At 40.1% G+C, this 23080-nt stretch overlaps 1 protein-coding gene across 5 annotated transcripts in view; it reads right to left on the bottom strand.

The window, feature by feature from the left end:
• Positions 1 to 23080, bottom strand: part of FBXL2 (F-box and leucine rich repeat protein 2) — a 121795-nt gene that overhangs the window by 23259 nt on the left and 75456 nt on the right. For 4 of the 5 annotated variants that reach the window (XM_073902653.1, XM_073902651.1, XM_073902648.1 and 1 more), the window contains exons 5-13: positions 22548 to 22642; positions 15682 to 15750; positions 15486 to 15581; positions 15142 to 15268; positions 14930 to 15004; positions 12881 to 13011; positions 10547 to 10607; positions 9693 to 9737; positions 9050 to 9106 (exon numbers count right to left, since the gene is read on the bottom strand). In XM_073902653.1, the coding sequence (XP_073758754.1) occupies positions 9050 to 9106; positions 9693 to 9737; positions 10547 to 10607; positions 12881 to 13011; positions 14930 to 15004; positions 15142 to 15268; positions 15486 to 15581; positions 15682 to 15750; positions 22548 to 22642 (756 nt within the window). Of the gene's footprint in view, positions 1 to 9049; positions 9107 to 9692; positions 9738 to 10546; positions 10608 to 12880; positions 13012 to 14929; positions 15005 to 15141; positions 15269 to 15485; positions 15601 to 15681; positions 15751 to 22547; positions 22643 to 23080 lie in introns of those variants that run through there. The other variant, XM_073902655.1, reaches the window with a different exon arrangement.

Raw genomic sequence — 23080 nt, 5'->3', positions numbered from 1 at the left:
ATAACTTATCACCACCTACTGGCATCAATATTTTACCAGTTTGAGTTAAATATGAAAACTTTACCTTCCTTTTAAAAAGTCCTCTCACCCTTCCCTCATTTATAATATGTTGTCTGTGTGTGTGTGTGTGTGTGTGTGTGTGTGTGTGTGTGTGTGTGTGAACTCTATGCCCACCGTGGGGCTTGAACTCACAACCTTGAGATCAAGAGTTGCATGCTCCACTGACTGAGCCAGCCAGGTGCCCCTATATATGCTGCCTTAATTACTTCCTCTATATACACTGAGAACCATATGAGACAATGTTATAATTTTTGCTCTGTCAAATAAAATTTAGAAAACTCAGGGGAAAAATGTTTTATTTATACACTTTTCCTTGTTCTTTCCATTGTTCTTTCTTCCTATGTCCTAAGATCCCTTTTTTCATTTTTTCCATTCTTTCTTTCTTTCTTTAAAATTTCTAATTGTGGTAAAAACCACGTAACTTAAAATTTACCATCTTTGGGCCGCCTGTGTGGCTCAGTTGTTAAGCATCTGCCTTCGGCTCAGGTCATGATCCCAGGGCCCTGGGACTGAGCCCTGCATCGGGCTCCCTGCTCAGCAGGAAGCCTGCTTCTCCTTCTCCCACTCCCCCTGCTTGTGTTCCCTCTCTTGCTGTGTCTGTCAAATAAATAAAATCTTAAAAAAATTTTACCATCTTTACCATTTTAAAGTACACAGTTCAAAGGTGTTATGTATCTTACATTATTGTGCAATGGATCTTCAGAACTTTTTCATTTTGCAAAACTGAAACTCTATACCCACTAAAAAACACTCCCCATCTCCCCTCCTCCTGCCCCTGGCAACCACCATTCTACTTTGCTTCTACGAATTTGACTACTGTAGATACCCTCATATAGCTGTTACATAGTAATGTCTTTTCTTTTTAGATTTTACTTGTGCTAAAATAAGCTCTATCCTTCTAACACATTTTAAGTGTATATTATTGTTGACTATAGGTACAATGTTGTACAGAAGATCATTACACCTTATTCATCTTACTCAACTAAAACTTCATGCCTGTTGATAACTCCCCCTTCTCCAACCCCCACACACCCTGGTAACTACCATTTCACAGTCTTTGATTTTATAAATTTGACTATTTTAGATACTACATATAAATGGAATCATGCAGTACTTGTCTTTCTGTGTCTGGTTTATTTCACCTAGCATAATGTCCTAAAGGTCCAGCCATGTTGTCACATATTGCAGAATTTCCCTCTTTTTTGAGGTTGAATGGTATTCCATTCTATGTATATACATTTTATGTATCCATTCATCTGAGGATGGACATTTAGGTTGTTTCCATATCTTAGCTGTTGTGAATAGTGCTACAGTGAAAATGAGAGTGCTAATCTCCCTTCAAGGTGCTGATTTAAATTCTTGAAAACCAGTTGACCCTATACACATGGATTCATTTCCGGGCTCTCTATTCTGTTCCACTGGTCTACATTTTGGTCTTTATACCAGTACCATACCTCTGTGATTACAACTCCTTCAAAATATAACTTGAAATTAAGAAGTGTGATGCCTCCAGCTTTGTTCCTTCTCAGGACTGGCTACTCAGGATCTTCTGTGGCTCCATATGAATTGTAGCATCATTCTACTTCTGTAAAAAATATTTTTGAAATTTTGATAGGTACTGCACTGACTCTATAGATTGGGTAGTAGATTGGGTAGTATGGACATTTTAATAATATTAACTCCTCCAATCCAGGAACATGGGATGTCTTTCCATTTATTTCATTTCTTTCATCAATGTTTTGTAGTTTTCAGTATATAAGTCTTTCACCTCCTTAAGTTTATTAAGATTTTTTTTTTAAGATTTTTTATTTGACAGAGAGAGAGCGCACACAAGTGTGCAAGCACAAGCAGGGGGAGTGGCAGGCAGAGAGAGAGGGAGAAGCAGGCTCCCCGCTGAGCAGAGAGTCCGACGTGGGGCTTCATCCCAGGACCCTGGGGTCATGACCCGAGTGGAAGGCAAACACTTAACTGACTGAGCAGCCCAGGCGCCCCATATTTTATTTTTTGATATTTTATAAATTGAATTTTTCCTAATTCCCTCTTTGAATAGTCCATTGTTAATGTACAAAAATGCAACCAAATCTTGTATGTTGATTTTGTATCCTGCAACTTTACTGAATTTATTTACTAGTTCTTTAAGTTTTTAAAATGGACTCTTTGGGGCTTTCTACACATAATAACCAAGTTGTTTGCAAACAGGGATAATTTTACTTCTCCCTTTCCAACGTGGATGATGTCTTTTATCTCTTTTTCTTATTTAACCTCTCTGGCTAGGACTTCTAGTACTATGTTAAATACAAATGGTACAAGTAGGTACCATTGCCTCATTCTGGATCTTACTTCTTTTCCTGGTTTGTTGAAAGTTTTTATAATGAAAAGGGGCAGAATTTTATCAAATGCTTTTTATGCATCTATTGAGATGATCTTGTGATTTTACCTTTTATTCTCTTGATGTGCTGTTGGATTCAGTTTGCTAGTTTTTTTTTGAGGATGTACCCATCTATATTCATCAAGGATATTGGGCTGTCATTTTCTTTTCTAGTGGTGTCTTTGTCTGGTTTTGGTACCAAAGTAATGCTGGCCTATACAGTGAGTTTGGAAGTGTTCTTACCTCTTCGGTTTTTTTGGGAAAATTTGAGAAGGACTGGCATTAATTCCTCTTTAAATGTTTGGTAGAATTCACCAGTGAAGGCGTCTGGTCCTGGATTTTCTTTGTTAGGGGGTTTTTGATGACTGTTTTAATCTCCATACTGGTTATGGGTCTGATTAGGAGTCCTATTTCTCCATGATTTAGTTTTAGTAGGTTATATGTTTCTAAGAATTCATTCATTTGTCCTAGGTTATTCAGTGTGTTGGTATATAACTGTTCATAGTTATCTCCTTTGATTCATTTCATTCATGTCATAAGTTGTAATGTCTCTTCTGTTTCTGATTTTACTTGTCTTCTCTCTTTTTTCCATAGTTATTCTAAAAGTTCGTCAATTTTATTTTTTTTAAAAGAACTGTTTCATTTAATTTTTTTCTATTTTCTATTTTTAAGTTTTTATCTGCTTTAATTTTTGTTATTTTCTTCTTTCTGCTAACTTTGGGCTTGGTTTGTTTCTTTCTAGCTCTAAAAGTATAAAGTTAGATCGTCTTAGGTCTAGTCATATAGCTGGGTCATGGTTTTTTTAATCCATTTAGCCCTTCTATGTCTTCTGATTGCGGAATTTAATCCATTTACCTTTAGAGTGATTATTGATAAGGAAGGACTTATTACTGCTATTTTTAAAGCTAAGGAAGTTCACTTATAGTAGAGATAGAAGGCTGACATGATAGTACTCAGACTTGTTTTTTCTCACCCCCTTTCTTCCATTTCTACTAGGCTGCTAGGGGTCTCCTAGGATTCAGAAGTGTGTTTGTGTGAGTGTGTGTGTCCCACATCCTGGGCAGTGCTCCCCACCAAAAGCCAGGGACTTAATGGAATTTGAACTGAAATATTAAAAAGAAATTAAAAAATTCAAGCCACTTATCTGTTAAAATTAGGGTAGGCCATATCCTGAGGAATCCAGACATTCTCCTCTTCTCCACGGCCCAGAATCTTCCCCTGAGATCTGTTCCAACATCAAGAACTCTTTCCCTCCTCCTTTCTTCCCTGAGTCTGGCCGTGTGAAACTGAAGGAGCTGGCCAGGCTGCCTTGACAAGGCTGCTTGATACTATGGGTAAGGGGAACTTGGGGGAGTTTAGGATTCCTGACTGCAGGAACCCCTCACCTGCTCCTTCCTCCAGCAGCTTCTCATGGTGGGGTTCTAGCATGGCCAGGGAGCTGCTGGCAGTCTCCTGAAAAGGGCTGCAATCCTCGGGACCTGAGCACCACAGTTGTAGGGATCACCCTCATTACTCACACAACAGTTTCTGTGTCTGACTCTCAGATTTGGGCTGCCTTGTTTAGATCCCACTTTGTTCCCAAAGGGCACTGGAAGTGGCTTCTCCTGGCTAAGCTTTGTGCAAGGTGCCGTTGGTAAAGGAAAGAGGGATGATCCTGTCTCTGTCTTCTGGGAATTGATAGTCTAAATTCCAATCCTAGTCTACCCCTAAATTCCCACTGAGGAAAGCGTCCTTGGCTATTAGTGCAAGCACTAAAAAAAATCAAGGCATAGAGATATGACTAAAAATGCCAACAGACAAATTAAAATGCTGTTAAAACGAGTATTTAGTTAAGCCAAAAAGAAGGTGGGAAAGGAGGAGCAGAGAATAGAAAACAAAAGGGAGAAAACACCCAACTGTATCAATATTACATTAAACATAAATGTCTAAACATTTTGATTAAAAGAGACCTTATCAGACTGGATAAAAGCAAGACAGACTTTATATATGAAAACATAGATAAGTTGAAAGAAAATGATATGTCATGCAAAAAATAAGCATAAAAAAACATTAATATCCGATAGACTTCAAGACAAAGTTTTATCAGTGATAAAGAAGAACATTTAATAATGATAAAAATGTCAATTCTTCAGGAAGATATAACAATCATAAATTTGTATGCACCCAAATCAGAGGACAAGATGGTAGCGAGGATAAATTTAAAGTCTTCGTCATAGGAGGCTACTGTGAACTGGATATGGGGTTTAGACCCAGCAACTGGCACAGGATTTGTGGGCCCCCATGTATGCATGGAGTTGTTCTGCTTATAAAGTTTTAGGAGTGGTCTAATGCATCCAGTGAATCTCTGTATTCTCAGCTGAGACAGTTAGAAGAAATGAATAAACCAGGGTCTCCAATTTGGGAGCAAAACATGGGCCAGGCTGCTCTTTCAGGTGTGCCACAAAACACTGGCCCTTCAGACTGTGAGCCCTCATCTCAGCTTCTCACTGTCAGCCAGGTTAGGCTCACAGAGACAGCTGATAGGAACAGGAACAGGTCTACCCTCCTTAGTAGGGGCTGGCTGTGAGGCTCTGGTCTTGCTTCCCATTCAGCCTCATTTCCTCTCCTCCCTCACTCTGAAACCCAGCCATGGCTTCTGTCAATCTAAGAATATGTGCTGTTTCCTTCATACACATTCCATACAGAATGCCAGTAAGCTCTTCTCTACTTTACTCTTGCTTCTGCTTCAAGACTGGCTCAGCAGCTAAGAGTTCAACAGAATGATAGCCGAGCTAAGTGAAGAAGGAGAATCTTGAGGATCAAGGAAGTGAGTTAATAATTGACCACACAATTTAGGCTGAGTGGGGAGGGGGAAGGGACATCAAATGGGGATTGACAATGAAAAGATGGTGGGTTCAAAGGGACCCATTTAGGTTCAATTTTGGTTGCAGTTCAGTGACCGAGTGACTGGGAAAGACAGGAGATGCTGGTCAGACCATGGGGTGTGACACTGAGACATGAACAACATACATTCTATTTCACGTTATTTTCCAAGTTGTTCAATGTTTCATTTTAAAATGGATGAAATATTCATCTAAATTTTATCAAGTCTTGAGTCCCTATTTTTCCTCTTGTGTCCCAGTTGAGTAGTGGTTTGATAATAAGATTGTCTCATATCATCAAGAGCAGCTTTCCACCAGTTAGGTAACTTATATACTTGTCATTCTGAAAGGACCGTGACTGACGAGACACCTGATGACCTGGGCTTCCTACACAATGTCACTGAGTTTTGATAAATCATGATGAAAGATAAAACTCTCTAGCAATGAAGACAGTACTGGGGATTTCCTTTTTGGGCTATGTTCCTTATTCTTTAACATAATAACTGCTAAAATTCTTCTTGGATAGCTTCTAGGACAAATGAGTTGCATAATAAGATTTTTAAAAGCCCCCCAAAACTGGTTCTGGTATTGAAAAGGAAACCAGGAAACAAAGCAAGTTTCAAAATCAACAGAACCTGCTGAAGATACATCCTACAAGTAAAAAACTGACATACCAGAAAGGATCCTTAACCTCCTCTGAACAAATTTCATGACTCTACAGATCCTTCCAGGTCCTACCCTGTGTTCTTTTGAATCTGGAATTCCCCTTGTTTGCAAATATCTGACTTATTTTCAAATAAATACGATCAGTTTTCCTTTTCAAATAGCCTTCTGCCTTTTGTTTGCCTGCGAGAGTGACTCCCAGAAGGGGTGGTGTGTGTGCACATTTGCCTCACCTGGGACACTGCAGTGTTGGGCTTTGGATTGGTGGTCACTTCCCTCATTTCTTTCTGCTTGCACATTCTTAGTAAAACATAAAAGCCATGCTTCAAAATTTTGAGTCTACACAGTTTTTCTCCCAACAATAATTGCCTCCTCTGATCTCTGCAGGCTGGGGTAGGAGTCCCTGCCTTGGAGCCTAGAGCAGCCTGTTCCCAGCTCTGTCACAGACAGCACTGTCTGAGCCTCCATCAATAAGGTGAGCTGCCTTATGGTGGGGACTGGGCAGCTCCTGGGCAGAAAAGAGATCCGGCACACACTCGCAGCCTGCCATTCCTACCTCCTCTCAGAGCTGCCATTATGTCGAGGTGACTGCAGGCCGCTGCGTATCTGCGCTGTCTGACAAAACCTGCTCCCTAGTCTGCCCTCAGCTTGACCTGAGGGCTGACAAAGGCACCGCTATTACTTACTGTCCATCATCAGAGCGGCCAGTGCTCCCGGACCACACAGTACCCCTGACCCAAGGATCCAGACCGCTTCTCTGGAATTGCAGAGTGAGGACAAAGTTGTCTCTCCGAATGAACTGTCTATTCCTCAGGGCCTAGAAGAGTGCCCGGCATATGATGGTCTGGAGGTGATAGCAGAGTGAATGAGATGAATGTGGAACAGATGGACTCCAGCTCATTTCCTTTTTCTGTCTTGGCTATTAGATGTCCTCAAAGCCAAGTTTAGATTCTAACTGCCATTATTTCCCTGCTTTTCTGCTAATAATCCTTTTTGGTTTTTATTTTGGGCTCTTATCTTGGCATTTTGGCTTTATTATAGCTTATCTTTCATGCTAAGTCATGTTTCTAGGAGTAGCTTGTATAAGTACAGGGAACAAGATGGGGAAGATTTTCAGTCACCAGTCTCCCTGCTGGGGAGAACACCCTATATTGTTAGACGTTCCCTGGCAAGTTGCCAGCGGACCCTGACTCCTGAGGAGGCAGCGGCGAGGACAGGAGGTAGAGAGCTAGCGAGAAGCCTTGCTGGCTCCGTGCAGCCCCTCCTTGGGCCCCTCCCTCCAGATCCAAGATTTCTTGTAGATTGCTGATGAAGGGCTGGAATCCGAGTCTAGGCTAGCATAGGGCAGAGAGAGCCCTCGAGCAGCAGAAAGGAGGGGTTAAAGTGAAAACTAAGGCACAGGACTCCTAAATTCCCATCTCTGAGAGGCTGGGGGCCAAGGGACATAAAGGGTGGAGAGGATAAAGGGAGAAAGTACATCTGAGTGACAGGTTCTGTCAATTATAAAACTGGATCTGAACTAATTTGGGAGTGAAGACAGCGCTACAAAATTATCTGCTATATGTAGAGGGAAACAATTTAGTCAGAGAGTTTGAAGATTTATATTATTTTTTTTTAAACAAGTTTTTCTTTCTTTTTTAAAGATTTATGATTTGGGGGTTTTTTTTTTTTAGTTTTTTTTGTTTGTTTGGTTTTTGAGAGAGAGAGAGAGAGAGAGAGAGAGAGAGAGAGAGAGAGAGAGAGCATGCTAGTGGGGGTGAGGGGCAGAGGGAGAGAATCCCCAGGCAGAGCCCCGCTGAGTGCTGAAGCCACCTCGGGGCTCAATCCCACAACCCATGAGACCATGACCTGAGCTGAAACAGAGTCCAATACTCAACTGACTGAGCCACCCAGGCACCCCTAGTCAGAGAATTTGGATACAGGTTGGTTCCTGACTAATCTCTGAAATCTGACCCCAAACTCTTAACAAAAAAAGTCCCAGAGCTGTCCAAGGCCCACCTATACTTGTGCATGAGGTAGACAGTATCCAGATGAAATATGAAAATTAGGAAAATTGGTGGGGACTGTCTCTCAAGGCCAAATGGAGTTTTAATGAAGTTATATAAAATGCTGACCCCCAAAGAGAGAGCAACTTTCAAAGACAACAGAAAAAGCTGGCTTAAGAAAAATCTGTTGTGGGTCTCAGGACAGTAGAAAGACCAGACCCCACAGAGGCCAAGAAATCTGGGGCCTCTGGACAGTTGTGTGACTTTGGGCAAGCTTCTTAACTGCTCTGAGCCTCAGTGTCTTTACTAATAAATAGGGATGTCCGGAGTGCCTACATCACAGGGCTGTGGATGGGACAGAATGAGACAATGTATCTAGTTAGTGGGCATAGTAGCACAGTTTACATGGGCTTGCCCAGTGGATGGGGATTCCATCCTTGCTCCAGGCTTGCAGTCTAATAGCTACATGTGAAATGTGCATAAGAGGTCTGCATGGCTAAGAGTGTCAATGAGACTTCTCACTGCTCATTTAGGATCTTAATATATATATATATATATATATATATATTTTAAGATTTTATTTATTTACTAGAGAGAGCACGTGAGAGAAAGAGAAAGAGCGTGCACGCGTGCGTGAGCAGGGGGAGGGGCAGAGGGAGCAGACTCCCCGCTGAGCAGGGAGCCTGACACGAGGCTCGAGCCCAGGACCCTGGGATCATGACCTGAGCTGAAGGCTGATGCTTAACCGACTGAGCCACCCAGGCGCCCCAGGATCTCCCCCCACAGATAGATATGAGCAGGTATGGTGAAACAGGACACAAGGATGGCCTCAATCTTTTGTCTAGATTTTATCACCGTAACATGCTAAGTTTCACTCTCCCTGAACATGAACAGAGTAAGAAGGACATGGGTCTCTATTATAGGTTCACATCCTAAAATGAAAGCAGTTAACGTTTAGATAACCTGCCTCCCAGGTTAGCCCAACTAATAGATCTTTGAAACCAAGAATGATGACACCTTTACAGAAAGGAAAACCAGACAGATTCTTGCTGTGGTGGAAGAGTTCTTTCATACCTAAGAGGTGAAGAACGTCATGAAAAACTCAGACTCACCAGGGCTTGCAGTTTAGGACAGTGGACGGAGAGCTGGATGAGTGTGCTGTCGGTGATCTGGAGAGAAACAAGCTGTGTCAATGTGGCTTCCACACCAGAACTTAATACCTAATTTTGGTTTCTCCTGAACATGAGAATCAAAAGGTGTAAAACAGAATTAAAAACTCATCTCAAGCACACTCAGGCTGGGAGCCCCTCTCTTCACCAACAACCTCAAATCCAGCAGACACAAAGCTGTTCTTTGGTCTCTCCTCTGGTGCCCCAAGGGGGCCCAGGGACAGGGGAAAAAGGAGTAGGTAAGGAGGGTCCCCCAGGATTCTCCTCTGTAGTCACCTCATCACTGGACATGCAAACTAATTTCTCCCTTCAGTTCTGTGAAAGACTTTTTTTTTTTTTTTTTTTTTTTTTTTTTTAATGTTTGGCAAAAGATGGAGCTACCCTGAACTTCTCAGCTGTAGCTCTGATGGCTGACTAGAGCCCAAAGTTCATGCATCCCACTGCCATGGTCCTTATTGGGTTCCCAATTCCTGACATGTTGGGGTGAGGGGGGTCCAGACAACAGCCAGCTAGGGTCTCTGGCTATGCCTGGTTGTCTCTCAGGACTGAGGGGCGGCCCTGCAGGGCTTGTCAGGAGTCTACTTACCAGGATGCATTCTTCAAGATCCATCTTCTCCAGGTCATGGCAATTCTGGAAAAGTCCATAAGACCCCCCCCCCAACCATGTGGTCAGTGGTCAGGGCAACACTGGTGCCTTGCCCTATCCCTCTGAGTACTGGCCCAGTATCCTTGTTCTCTTCCAGTAAGGAGTGTGTCCTATTCTTAAAGTGACCCAGTGAGCCAGCAGTTCTGAGCAGGTGTTTTTTGAATCACATTCCTTTTGGAAATGGGAATGTGGCTGCCTGGAGCTACATTTCCTTCTCTCACCTGGAAAGATTAGTGGCCTCCACCTTCCCAGTGACTATGGATATCATCCTATAAATTTTAGCCATAGAATAGGCTCAGGAAGGCATGGGGGTGGGGTGTTCAGGCACAGTTTGGACAGGTCAGGGTTGGGGTAGGAGGAAGAGTGTATCACCATCCCCAGAAGGTCATGGGTTCCCAGCTGCAGGCCAGAGGGACCCCCGTGATGGTCAGTGTCTGCAGGGTGATGTGGAAGAAGGAGCAGAGGGAGAGCACAGCTCAGTTAGGGGAGGCCACTGAGAGACTGAGTCAGTGTTTGTACGAGAAAGGGCATGTCCTGCCAGGGAGGCCATTCCTCTTGCTGTGGCCCCACCCGACCAAATGAGAGTGAGGTCTAGACCTGCTCCAGAACCCCCTACAGGACCACTTTAGCATTCTGGGGAAAATGGGAAAATGTACTGAGGATGCTATCCAAGTTGGTACCTGTTCTTTCTGAAGGTACACACATTTTTGCACACTCCAAAACCACAGAAACTTATTTTGAAATGAGGGAGGTGAATTATAGTTTGGTTCTATTTTTTGAAACCTCTGGCTTACCCGAGCTAAAAGTGTAAAGCCTGCATCAGTCAAATGGGAACACCGTGCAGCCTCCAAAATCCTGGGATAGAGAGTGTGTGGGAGGAAAACGTAGTGACTGGTTAACAACAGAAACACACACTTAAGATTCACACTATTGAGTTTATTCTGCCTTCGGACACACCTCTGCTTCTGGAACAGTCCTGAGGACTGTAAATGCAAATGCTGTCCCACCGGATAGATGAGGGAAAGGAGGCTTAGGGAGAAGTGTGGCCTGCCCTAAGTCCAACAGTTCCAGCCCAAACTCAGGGGGCGAACCCAGGAATCTTCCCACAATTCCAGGACATTGTTGCTCCTGTTGTTTTTAAATATTATTCCAGTATTTGTTGACTTTTAAACACAATTAAAATGAACTTTTACTCAACAAAATTATCTTGATATATACTGCATTTAATGAAATTCCCAGTTACCCTAAAGGAACTTTTAAAAAATTTGCAGCCAATGAAAAACGTGAGTTAATTCTCAATGCCCATGCTTAATAGGGACAGAGGAATAAATAACATTTTAAAGTTAAATACTCCTTGTAGCAGTAATTTTGACCACCTTTCTGACCAGTTTTGATCACCCACATTCCTCTGCTCTTCAGAAATATCAAAATTATCTAGAATCCTATGACTTTGGATTGCACTACTGGGTATTTACCCCAAAGACACAGAGGTAGTGAAAAGAAGGGCCATATGAACCCCAATGTTCATAGCAGCAATGTCCGCCAAACTGTGGAAGGAGCCGAGATGCCCTTCAACAGATGAATGGATAAAGAAGATGTGGTCCATATATACAATGGAATATTACTGAGCCATCAGAAAGGATGAATACCCAACTTTTACATCAACAGGGATGGGACTGGAGGAGATTATGCTAAGTGAAATAAATCAAGCAGAGAAAGACAATTATCATATGGTTTTACTTATTTGTGGAACATAAGGAAGAGCATGGAGGACATTAGGAGAAGGAAGGGAAAAATGAGGGGGGGGAAATGGAGGGGGAGACGAACCATGAGAGACTATGGACTCTGAGAAACAAACTGAGGGTTCTAGAGGGGAGGGGCATGGGGGGAGGGGTTAGCCTGGTGATGGGTATTAAGCAGGGCACGTACTGCATGGAGCACTGGGTGTTATACGAAAACAATGGATCGTGGATCACATCAAAAACTAATGATGTATTTTTTTGTTTTGTTTTCAAAAACTAATGGTGTTTTGTATGGTGACTAACATAATAAAATAAAATAAAAGTTTTTAAAAAAATTATCTAGACTCATCCTTAATTCAACAGTAAGAAAAATGGACAAAGGACAGCAATTGACAATCCGTAAAGATGTGGAACTGGTGTAAGCCATAACATAATAAAATAAAATAAAATTTAAAAAAAATTATCTAGAATCATCCTTAATGCAACAGTAAGAAAAATGGGCACAGGACAGCAATAGACAATCTGTAAAAGATGTGAAACTGGTGTAAGCATGAGAAACAGATAAGTTTTACTGAGAAGTAAAATAAGTATCTTTTTTCTGCCTCTTGTGCAGGGGGTAAGATTGCTGGTTCTGAACAAAGTCTCAAGTTCAAACTCTAGTTTTATACTTCCTACTCATCATATGACCCAGTATAGAGTATGTGATTTTCTTTGACTCCCAGTTCCTCCTCTGCAAAACAAATGAGAATGACAGTGCGTATCTCATAGAGTTGTGGTGAGGATTAAATGAGATAATGCTTATAAAATTGCCCAACACAGAGCCTGGAACATAAATGAGTTCAACTGATGTTAACTATGATTAGTATTTTGTTGTCATAATTAAAGTTTTAATATTCACAATATTATTGGAGAAAATCAATCTTTACTTGTTAAAACAAAACTTCCTTCTCCTAGGGAAGGTGATAAATAAGGTGATGGCAATTCCCTCGCCACCTTCTGTCCATTTAGCAACTGGTGTAGGGGAGAATCTGGTGACATTTGGATGTGAGGCTGTCATTCTGACACTATCAGATCACTCTGATGTCAAAGCTATAACAGGATGAGGCAAATCAGGTGGACACACATGTCAAGTCCACCAAGAAATTACAGTTCAGGTTCCACCTGGGGGTGGTGGACAGTTCAGTAACCCCTGTACATCCCTAAATAAACTGGATTATGTACTGTTCCACCCCAACCCATGTGACAAAAGCCAACAATAACACAACCACCACCACGGGTCCATCACTATGTATCCGCCTGCTGACAAGCCTTTCCCTTCCTGCAGGAAGCCCTCCTGGTCAGTCCAGCCAAGCTCTGAGCTACAAAGCAGAAGCATGGTGCACTCACTGAAGTCTCGGGCAGTTCAAAGCCAGGGCTGTGAGAGAGGCGTCTGTGAGGTTGCTGCAGCCAGAAAGGCACAGGGCCTGTAGCCGATGGCAGCCCCTGCATATCTGCACCACGCCTTCATCTGTAATGCGCTGGGGAAAGCCAGAACAGGAAGGAACGTCAGAAGGCACCAACAATACTGAAATGAGAGCCGCAGAAAAATGGGATCTACTGCTGGTCAGTTAGTTGGGTTGCCAAATACTAGCATTTTATCCTAATAATTTAAATAAAACAAGATGAAGTACAGGGTTGACATGTATTTGTTATCTCTGCACAGCTTTAAAATATTCTAGCATTACTAACAGAGAATGAAATTTTTTAAAAAGATTTATTTATTTATTTATTTATTTAGAGAGCGTGTGTGCAAGCAGGGGGAAGTGCACAGAAGACATAGAGGGAGAGAATCCTCAAACAGACTCCCTGCTGAGCACAGATCCTGACACAGGGCTCGATCCCAGGACGCAGAGATCATGACCTGAGCCGAAATCAAGAGTCAGATGCTCAACTGACTGAGCCACCCAGGTGCCCCCCGCCGAAGAGTGAAATTCAAAAATTTCATCCCCTTCCCCAGAGTTCATTTGATTTTATTTTTTTTCAGGAAAAATTCATAAACTTGTGTTAAACATCAGATTAAATAAAGAGCTCATAAGACTTGCCTGGTTAAGTGACATGATAATTTTTGGTTGAATTTTTACAGATTAATGCTTTAAATATCTACCAGATAAATCATATATGTATATATTTATTTATTTTTAAAGATTTTATTTATTTGACAGAGCGCACACACACAAGTAGGCAGAGTGGTAGGCAGAGGGAGAGGGAGAAGCAGACTCCCTGCTGAGCAGGGAGCACGATGCGGGACTCAATCCCAGGATTCTGGGCAGACACTTAACCGACTGAGCCATCCAGCCACCCCATATATGTATATATTTATAATATTTCCTCAAATGTTTTAGAAAATAGCAAATGAAATAAATCATTAAATTATTGATAAATGACTTGCATATTTTTTTTAAAGATTTATCCATTTTAAAGACAGACAGAGAGAGAGAGAGAGAGACAGAAAGAGAGAGAGTGTGTGTGTGTGCCACGAGGGAGAGGGAAAGAAGCTTCAAGCAGACCTGCAGGGGGCCCAATCCCACAACCCATGAGATCACAACCCATGACATCAGGACCTGAGCCAAAACCAAGAGTCGGACGCTCAACCAACTGAGCCACCCGGGTGCCCTTGGCTTGCACATTTATATTCTACTTGAAGTCATCTGCCAGTGCTCTCCTACACACACTGCAAGATCCTAATATTGAGCAGTACCCATAAGTCAGAAGAAATTCCGGAAAGACAGAAACTGTCCAGAAGACAGTTTCTGTTCTAACTCCCACCATCAAGGATTCTAAAGACATATGACTCATTCACTGAATACCAACTGCAAGGATTTCTCTTACATTTCTCAAAATTTATGTTCCCCTTGAGAAACCCAGGAGGATCTAGCAAGCATTCTCTTTAAGGATCAATACCGACAATGGCAGTGAGGACAGAATAATAGTTTTTCACATGCTAATGCCACGATGAAAATTACACCTTGCTCTTGCATGCATCCTTTATTTTTCAAAGCATTTTAACATCTATCATTTCATTTTATCACTGAGACGTGAGCAGTGTCATTATCCCCAGTTCATAAGTTAAAAAAAAAAAAAAAAAAAAGACACTGAGACCTTACATGAATTTGTTCAGGTCAGTGACTAGTTCACAGCATTTCTGATATCTTAAAATAAACCAAGATGTCAATCTATATTATTTTTAGGAGGAAATGTGAGTGGCTTTGTATTGGCCACTTTGTTTAGACTGTTATCCTTTCATCTTGTGGCAAACCGACAGATTGTATGAGGACGCAGAATAAGAAAAAAAGGTGTGGCGACCATCCCTCCTGCCTGGGGGCTTCAAAATGGGGCCCACAGGAGACTCAGGGAATGTGGGACAGGAGGGTGCTCCCAGGAAAACACGTTACTTACTGAGCAGGACTGTAAGTTGAGGCTCACAAGCTCATGGCAGTAATTCTGAATGTGTTTCAGAGCTTCATCTTCTAACTGAGTGGACAGAGAAAATGAGAGGGATGGAACCAGGTGAGGGAATGGTGAGCTAAGAAAAATTCAACAGCAAGTTCTCTAATGAAGTGCCCACACCTCATGTTAGAGAAACACACCTCAAGCAGCCCCCTCAGTACCTGTGTGCAGCCCCTCAGGAGCAGGGCTTTCAGGCCTCGACAGCCTCGCACCAGTGCCTCAATGCCATCCTTTGTGATCTGGTCACACCAAGAGAGGTTCAGGTACTCCAGGTTTCGGCAGCCCTCACTGAGAGAGCAAGAAACAAGACCACACATGTGCAATCCATCCTATAGATAGTTCATTACCAAGTCTGAGTTTAGTAAATCACAAACAATTAAGGGGAGAGAAAACCTCTGTGACCTGAGGCACCAATTTCTTGTTCCAATGGGATTATTAGAAAGGTTTTAGACACACCAGGATGCTCATAGGTTTAGGTGTTTCTTCTGACAACAGGTACTCTCACCTGATCCCCTTTAAGGAGCTGTTTGTAATGGACACACAGGAGGTCAGATCCAGATGTTTCAGCTTGGAACAGAATCTGCTAAGGCTATAACACGTGCTGGAAAAGAGCAGACACACTAAAGATATTTTCAACCATGTTTCTCTCCCCTCACTCTCCCCATGGTCAATTAGTCACCAAACTCATTCTCATCCCTTACCTGTCAGTGATTTTGGTGCACCCATTGAGGTTTAAATGTTCAATGTTTCGGCAGTTCTGTGCAAAGGTCCTAAAAAGAGAAAACATTTTAAAACTCCATGGTCAGCCACTAGAGGGCACGTGTCACTATTCACATTTAAAACAGTGCTCCTCAAACTTTCACATTTTATTTTACTGTGGAAAGAACACTTAACATGAGACTTACTCTCAACAAATTTTAAGTGTACAATATATTATTGTTGACTATAGGTACTGGTGCTCCTGAAACTTTAATATGCACATGAAACAGCTGGGGTTCTTGTCACAGAGCAGATTCTAATGGCATAGCTTGACAAACTGCTTGATGGTCTGCCTTTCTAAGAAATTCCCAAGTGATGCCACTGCTGCTACTCTGGGAACTACACTTGGAGAAGCAAAGCCTAAGAGTGATGACGTATCCATCATAATTCTCCTTCAACCCACACCTTGGTGAATACCTGAGAATGGAGGCCTGGCTCCTTGTTCCTTCCTCTCTATAGGAAAATCAGCTGGAAGCAAGGGGACTGAATCTTTCTTGTATTGTGCCATGCGGTCATTTGGTTATTCAAGAGCCTTTCTGAAGAAACTATCTTTGGCCATCAATAGGGTCAGTAGTTGATCAGTATGAAGAACCATTCACTTAGTGGTGAGGATACTGAGTTATGAAGGGCAACTTCCTCAATGATTTGTGGTTGACAGAAAGGCCAAAAGTGGAAAATTAAACATCCCTTACTCACCACTTATTCCTTTACATATTCAGCAAGGACTGGCTTGGGTCACCTACATTTTCCTGAAATACAGCTTCGACGTATTTATAGTGTTGAGTCCTGATTCTTCCATACAGTAACCAAATGTCTCCAAAACCTGGCCTCAAACCATGTCACTCTTATCTGCTCCTTCTACCCTGGTATGGTGTTATGGAACTGACCTGGAGGCTGGTGGAATCCCTGAGTTGAAGATATGGAGCCAAAATCTGACCAAGGTCATTAGAGTTATCAGAGAAGAGTACAGGGGCACAGAGAACTTCAGAGGGTTTCCCTCAAGAATTCAACAGACTACTAATCAGAGCATGCATATAGGGAAACTACCCAAAGCCAGGGAAAAAATCATCAAAAAGCATTAAAAGGAACAATAGCCAGAGCTCACCTAGAGCCAGGAGAGTGCCCATTCCCATAAGCCAATAGTGAAAAATGTCTTAATTTGTGGGGCACTGGGTAGAGCACTGAGAAGTATCTTGCTTCAGGTGTACAATTAGTGCTCAACTAAACATGGCTTTGGTCCTACTTAACAAATTAAAAAAAGAAAAAGATTTGAAAGGAACTATGTCCAAATAACTGTGTCCAGAATAAAACTCAAGAATATTTATAGGAATACAAAAATATTCTGCACCCAAAATAAAATTCACAATGTTTGGCATTGAACAAAAAATTGGCATGTATTCAAAGAGGAAAATATATCCATAATGAGGAGAAAAATCAATCAAAGCTGACCCAAAACTGATGCAAATATTAGAAATAGTAGACTAAGACATTAAAAGTTATTGTAACTGTGTTCTGTAGAATATAGTTCTATGGAGCTACATAAAGATTAAACATGTTTTGTTTAGTAAATGTGTTATGTAGAGACATTAGAGTTATTTTTAAAGACCCAAATTAAACTTTTGGAAAATGGCTAAGATAAAAATTTTCTGGATGGGACTAACAGCAGATTAGACATTTTGGAAGAAAAGATTGGTGAACTTGAAGGCATGGCAACAGAAACTATCCAAAATGAAACATGGAAAGAAAATAAGGAAGGGGGAAAAAAAAAAGAAGAGCAGAGCATAAATGAGCTGTGGGACAGCTTTAAGCAATCTAATATATATGTGACTGAGAGTCCCCAAGGGATAGGAGATTGGGCAGGGGTGGGGGTGGGGTAGAATATCTGAAGAAGTAATGGCCAAAATTTTTCCAAAGTTTATGAAAACTATAAACCTACAAATCCAAAAAACTCAAAGAATTCCAAGCACGAGAGATATGAAAATACATCAAGGCATATCATAACCAAACTGGTCAAAACCAATAATGATAGAAAAATCTTAAAAGCAGCCAGACAAAAAGACACATTATGTACAGAGAAAGAAAAATAAGGGTGACAGATTTCTCACTGGTAACAAAAAAAAGCAAGAAAACAGAGGAGAAGCATCTTTAAAATACAGAAAAAACTGTCAACAAAATTCTATACTGAGCAAAATATTTTTTCAAAAATGAAGGAATAACTTTTTTTTTTTTTGCAGACACAGAAGAACTGGAAGAATTAATCAGATTTGCAGTACAAGAAATGTTAAGGACCATTCTATAGGTAGAAAAAAGAGTGACACTACACAAAGGAATGAAGAATGCTGGAAACAGTAACCACTTGGGTACATATATTCACTTTTTTAGTTATTTAAATCTCCTAAATAGTAATTGACTATTAAAAAATACTAACAATCTAGTGTGGAGTAGTTTGTACTATATGTAGAATTAAAATGTGTAACAATAATAGCATAAAGCCTGAGTGAGGAAAAATGGAAGTGATCTGTAATACAATTTGAAGGTAGACTATAACAAGTTAAAGATATACATTACATTACAAAAACTCTAAGGCAACCATTAAAATTACAAAATAATAACTTATAGCTCTAATCCAAAAAAGGATATAAAATGGAATCATAAAACAATTCTCAATACAAATGAAGGCAGAAAAAGAGGAAAGGGAAAGAAAATATGTATGGGACAAATAGAAAACAGCAAGAGAGTAAATTTAAAACTAACCATAATAGATCAATTCTCAAACTAAATGTAAATGATCTAAATACAAAAATCAAAAAGCAGAAATTGTAATAATGGATCAAAAAAGCAACATCCAACCATATATTTCCTACAAGAAAACAACTTTAAATATAAAGACACAAATTGTTGAAAACGAAAAGAATCCAAAATCATAAGCCAAAAAAAGAAAGCTGGCGTGTCTATATAATATCAGACAAAGTAGACCTCACAGCAAAGTATATTATCAGAGATAAAAGAAGGCCATGTGATAATGAAAAACTGGCCAATTCATCATAAAGGTGCAGCAACCCTACAGGTTTATATATCTAATAACAGAACTTCAAAATACATGAAGAAATAACCTGAGGAGAAGCAAATCTGAAATTACAGGCAGAGATTTCAATATAATTCTGTCAATATTTGATCAAACAAGTCAGAAAATCAGTAAAAATATAAAAGACTTGATCAACAGTCTTAATTCAACTTGATCTAATTGATATTTATATAATACTCCACACAAGAACAGTAGAGTACATATTCTTTTCAAGTGCACATGAACATTTACCATGACAGACCATATTCTGGGCTACAAACAAGTTTTAATAAAATTAAAAGGATTCAAGTCATATAAAGTATATTCACTGATCACAATGGAATTAAATTAGTAATCAACAACAACAAAAAAACCCCTGGAAAATGCCCAAATATTTAGAAACTAAATAACATGCTTCTAAATAATCCATGGGTCAAGGAAGAAATCAAAAGGGAAATAGAATACATTTTTAATGGAATGAAAATGTAAACAGAGAATAAGAATTTGTGAAATGCTACTAAATCAGTACTTCAGGAGAAAATCTTTATGACCTTGGGTTAGGCTAAGATCTCGTATATCACCAAAAGTATGATTCACCAAAAGCATGATTTATTCAAAAAAACTGTTAAGTTGAATTTCATTAAAATGAAAAACTCTGCAAAAGACAGTTAAGAGAATAAAAGGATAAGCCACAGACTGGGAGAAAACATTTACAAAACACAAATCTCATCAAGGACTTGTATGCAGAATATAACTCTCAAAATTCAAAGGTAAGACAAAAAACAATCTAATTTTTAAAAAAGGGCAAAACTCCCATATTTGAACAGATATTTCAGCAAAGAAAATATGTGGATAGCAAAAGTAAATAAAAAGATGCTCAACGGCATTAGTCATTAGAAATACAAATTAAAACCTAAATGAGATGCTACTACATACATCTATTAGAAAAGCTAAAATTGGGGCACCTGGGTGGCTCAGTCGTTAAGCGTCTGCCTTTGGCTCAGGTCATGATCCCAGGGTCCTGGGATTGAGCCCCATGTTGGGCTCTCTGCTCAGTGGGAAGCCTGCTTCTCCCTCTCCCACTCCCCCTGCTTGTGTCCCCTCTCTTGCTTTCTCTCTCTCTCTCTGTCAAGTAAATAAATAAAATATTTTAAATAAAACCTACCAAGTGTTGACAAGGATGTGAAGGAGCTGGAAGTACCATACACTTCTAGTGGGAATATAAAATGGTATAATCCTTTGGGGAAAGAGTTTGAAAGTTTTTAAAAAGTTAAACATGCACCTACCAAATGATCTAGCCATTCCACTCCTAGGTATTTACTCAAGAGAAATGAAAACATATGACACACAAAACCTTGTACACAAATGTTCATAGCAGCTTTATATATAATGGCTGCAAACTGGAAAGAATCCAAAGGAGAAATAAATAAACTGTAGTATATCCATACAATGGACTACTATTCAGCAATAAAAAAGAATGAACTATTGATACACACAACAACATGGATGGATCTCAAAACAATTATGTTGAGTGAAAGATGCCAGGAAAAAAGGAGTACATGTTGTATAATTACATAAAAATTGTTAAAAATTTAAACTAACCTAGATCAGTGGTTGCTTAGCAATGGGGCAGAGACAGGGAAGGAGGAAGGGAGGGATTATAAAGGCACATGAGGAAACTTTTACATGTGTATGTTCATTATCTTGATTATAGTGTTGGTTTTATGGGTATAATACATATTTCAAAAATTATCAAATTGTATACTTTTAATACATACAGTTTACTGTATCTCAATTATATCTCAACAGAACTGTTAAAAATCCATAGGACTCCATATATAATGATGCAGCAGGAGTTACAGAGAATATACATGTAAGATCCATTAGTATTGGAATTTTAATCTATTTTGATTACTGCTGTATCTCCAGTCCCTAGATCAGTGCCTGGTGGAGTAGGGCTCAATAAACATTTGCAAATGAATAGCCTCCCTCCATCTAAAACAACAACAATACACACGTAGGGCACAGTAGAGGCCAAGGCTGGCTTCAGGTGATTATGATAAAAAAATGGAGACATAACAAAATTCTTTCTGAGTTGTATTCTGGAATTATGCGTATATTATTTCTCACAGTAATCTGGTCTCACACACCAAAAATGTATAAGATAATGGGGCAGCTGGGTGGCTCAGTTGGTTAAGCATCTGCCTTCTGCTTAGGTCATGATCTCAGGGTTGTGAGATTGGGCCCCGCATCGGGCTCTGCACTGCTGAGGGTGGAGCCTGCCTAAGATTCTCTCTCCCTCCCTCTCCCTCTGCCCCTCCCCTGCTCTCTTGCATGCGCGTGTCCTCTCTCTAAAAAAAAAAAAAAAAAGTACAAGATATTAATATAGATTTCCACTATAAAAAGTATGGTACACCACTAACACTCTTAGCTTCTCAGGATAGTTTTGCTAGTATATATGGCTTTATTCCAACTGCCAAAATAAGAATATATTTCTTTTTTTTTAAATTCAATTAGCCAACATAAAGAAGATGTGGTTTTATATACAATGGAATATTACTCAGCCACCAGAAAGGATGAATACCTACCATTTACACTGACATGGTTGGAACCGGAGGTATTATGCTAAGTGAAATGAGAATATATTTCTTTGATATTCCTCATTGACAATCCACATCTTCTCATTTTAGTTTAATGGAACCACTATTAAACTTATGTTCTCTTTCATAAATTATCTTAGGACCTATTTGGTCCTACATTTAAGCTTTGTATTAAAATAGAATCAATCTATTCCATCAGTTTACAAAGCTTTTGGAGTACCAGAAAATTTGGTCTGATGATCTGAATTTCTTGATTAAAAAAAAAAAAACACTTTGTTCCATAACATTTATAGGCAGTGTTTTGATCCTTAAAATATGTTATGAATCAATTTTCTAAGCAATGGTATAGCAGATGTTTCAATTACAAACTCCACTATCTATAATCACTATGTACTGCACATTCTTACTGGCAATTGCAATTGATATACATGGTAGTGATGCTTAGGTCTGCAAGAGACAAAGTCTATCCCAAGGTTCTAAGGGTAGTGTGTGTTCAAATTTAGCCAACCTCAAACAATAGTAGAAGCCATAAGGATAAGAACATAAAAGTTTAATTATGTCTTGTCTCCAGAAAAGCACATGTCCTTAACAGTGGATTGATAACATTTCCAATAAATAATTGCTATCCAATAAGAGGTGGGCAAGCATTTGTTTGGATAGGATACAATTAGATAATTACATCCCATCATGAGTAAGCAAAATCCCAGGTGTGCTAAGGAAGTTTTTGGAAGAATTATTTTGTTAAGTAGTATAATATACAAAAAAGGCAGTCACTCTTATGAGAATGAAACTAGGAAGATCAGCAAATGAAGAAGGGAACAGCGGAGTCAACTATTATGCACCAGGCACTTCATACGTGTTGCTTCATGTGATACCCATGACATTCTCATGCAGGAACTACAGCTGCCTTCTCTTTGTAGAAGAGAGAGCGGACACTCGGAGAGGTGAAATAATTTGTCCTAAAGACATATCCCAGACCCAGGCGTGCTGACTCCCAAGTCATGGTTCTTTTAGTTCTCTATGCAAATTACCATAGAAAGAATTTAACAGAAAAAAAGCACATAATATGCTTGGTTTATTCTTGCTGATGACAAGTCAGCTATAAGCTGCCATGACAGAGTGAGTCACTGTGGATTCAACTTACTTCAAGGAGGAATCCCCAACACCAATGCAGCCTCGCAAGCTGAGCTTTCTCAGGAATCCACCACATCGCTTTGAGATATTTTCCACCACTCGACCCTTGAGTCAAAAAGTCAGAAAAAAATCTCATTTTTCATGCTGCTTATCTAACAGCATAATAACCTGTAATTTAGAAACTGAATATATTTTTCCAGGTGTAAAAGAAGCTATTCTGGAGCATTCCTCCAACACCCCACTCTGTTCCTAAAGGAACTGAAAGCATTGAAAAATGTTTTCAATTAAAGCATTAAGTATTCAAAAAAATTAGTGCACTATATTTTGGAAGTTTTAGGTCTGGAGGTAGGCCTCCTGTACCCAGAGCTACCTCGTCCATTACAAGGTTCTTTGAGGTCAGCTGTGGGAATGCTGGCTGCTGAGCGGCACTCTCAAACGACACTGCTCCAAAAAAGAATGAAAGAATGAAAAAAAGAAAGAAAGAAAGAAAGAGAGAGAGAGAGAGAGAGAGAGAGAGAGAGAGAGAGAGAGAGAGAGAGAAAG

This window comes from Callorhinus ursinus, unplaced genomic scaffold, assembly GCF_003265705.2.
Source record: "Callorhinus ursinus isolate GAN/ISIS: 27379988/994484 unplaced genomic scaffold, GSC_fseal_2.0 scaffold1, whole genome shotgun sequence".
Lineage (NCBI taxonomy): Eukaryota > Metazoa > Chordata > Mammalia > Carnivora > Otariidae > Callorhinus > Callorhinus ursinus.
This window is presented reverse-complemented; position numbering and strand designations above follow the sequence as displayed.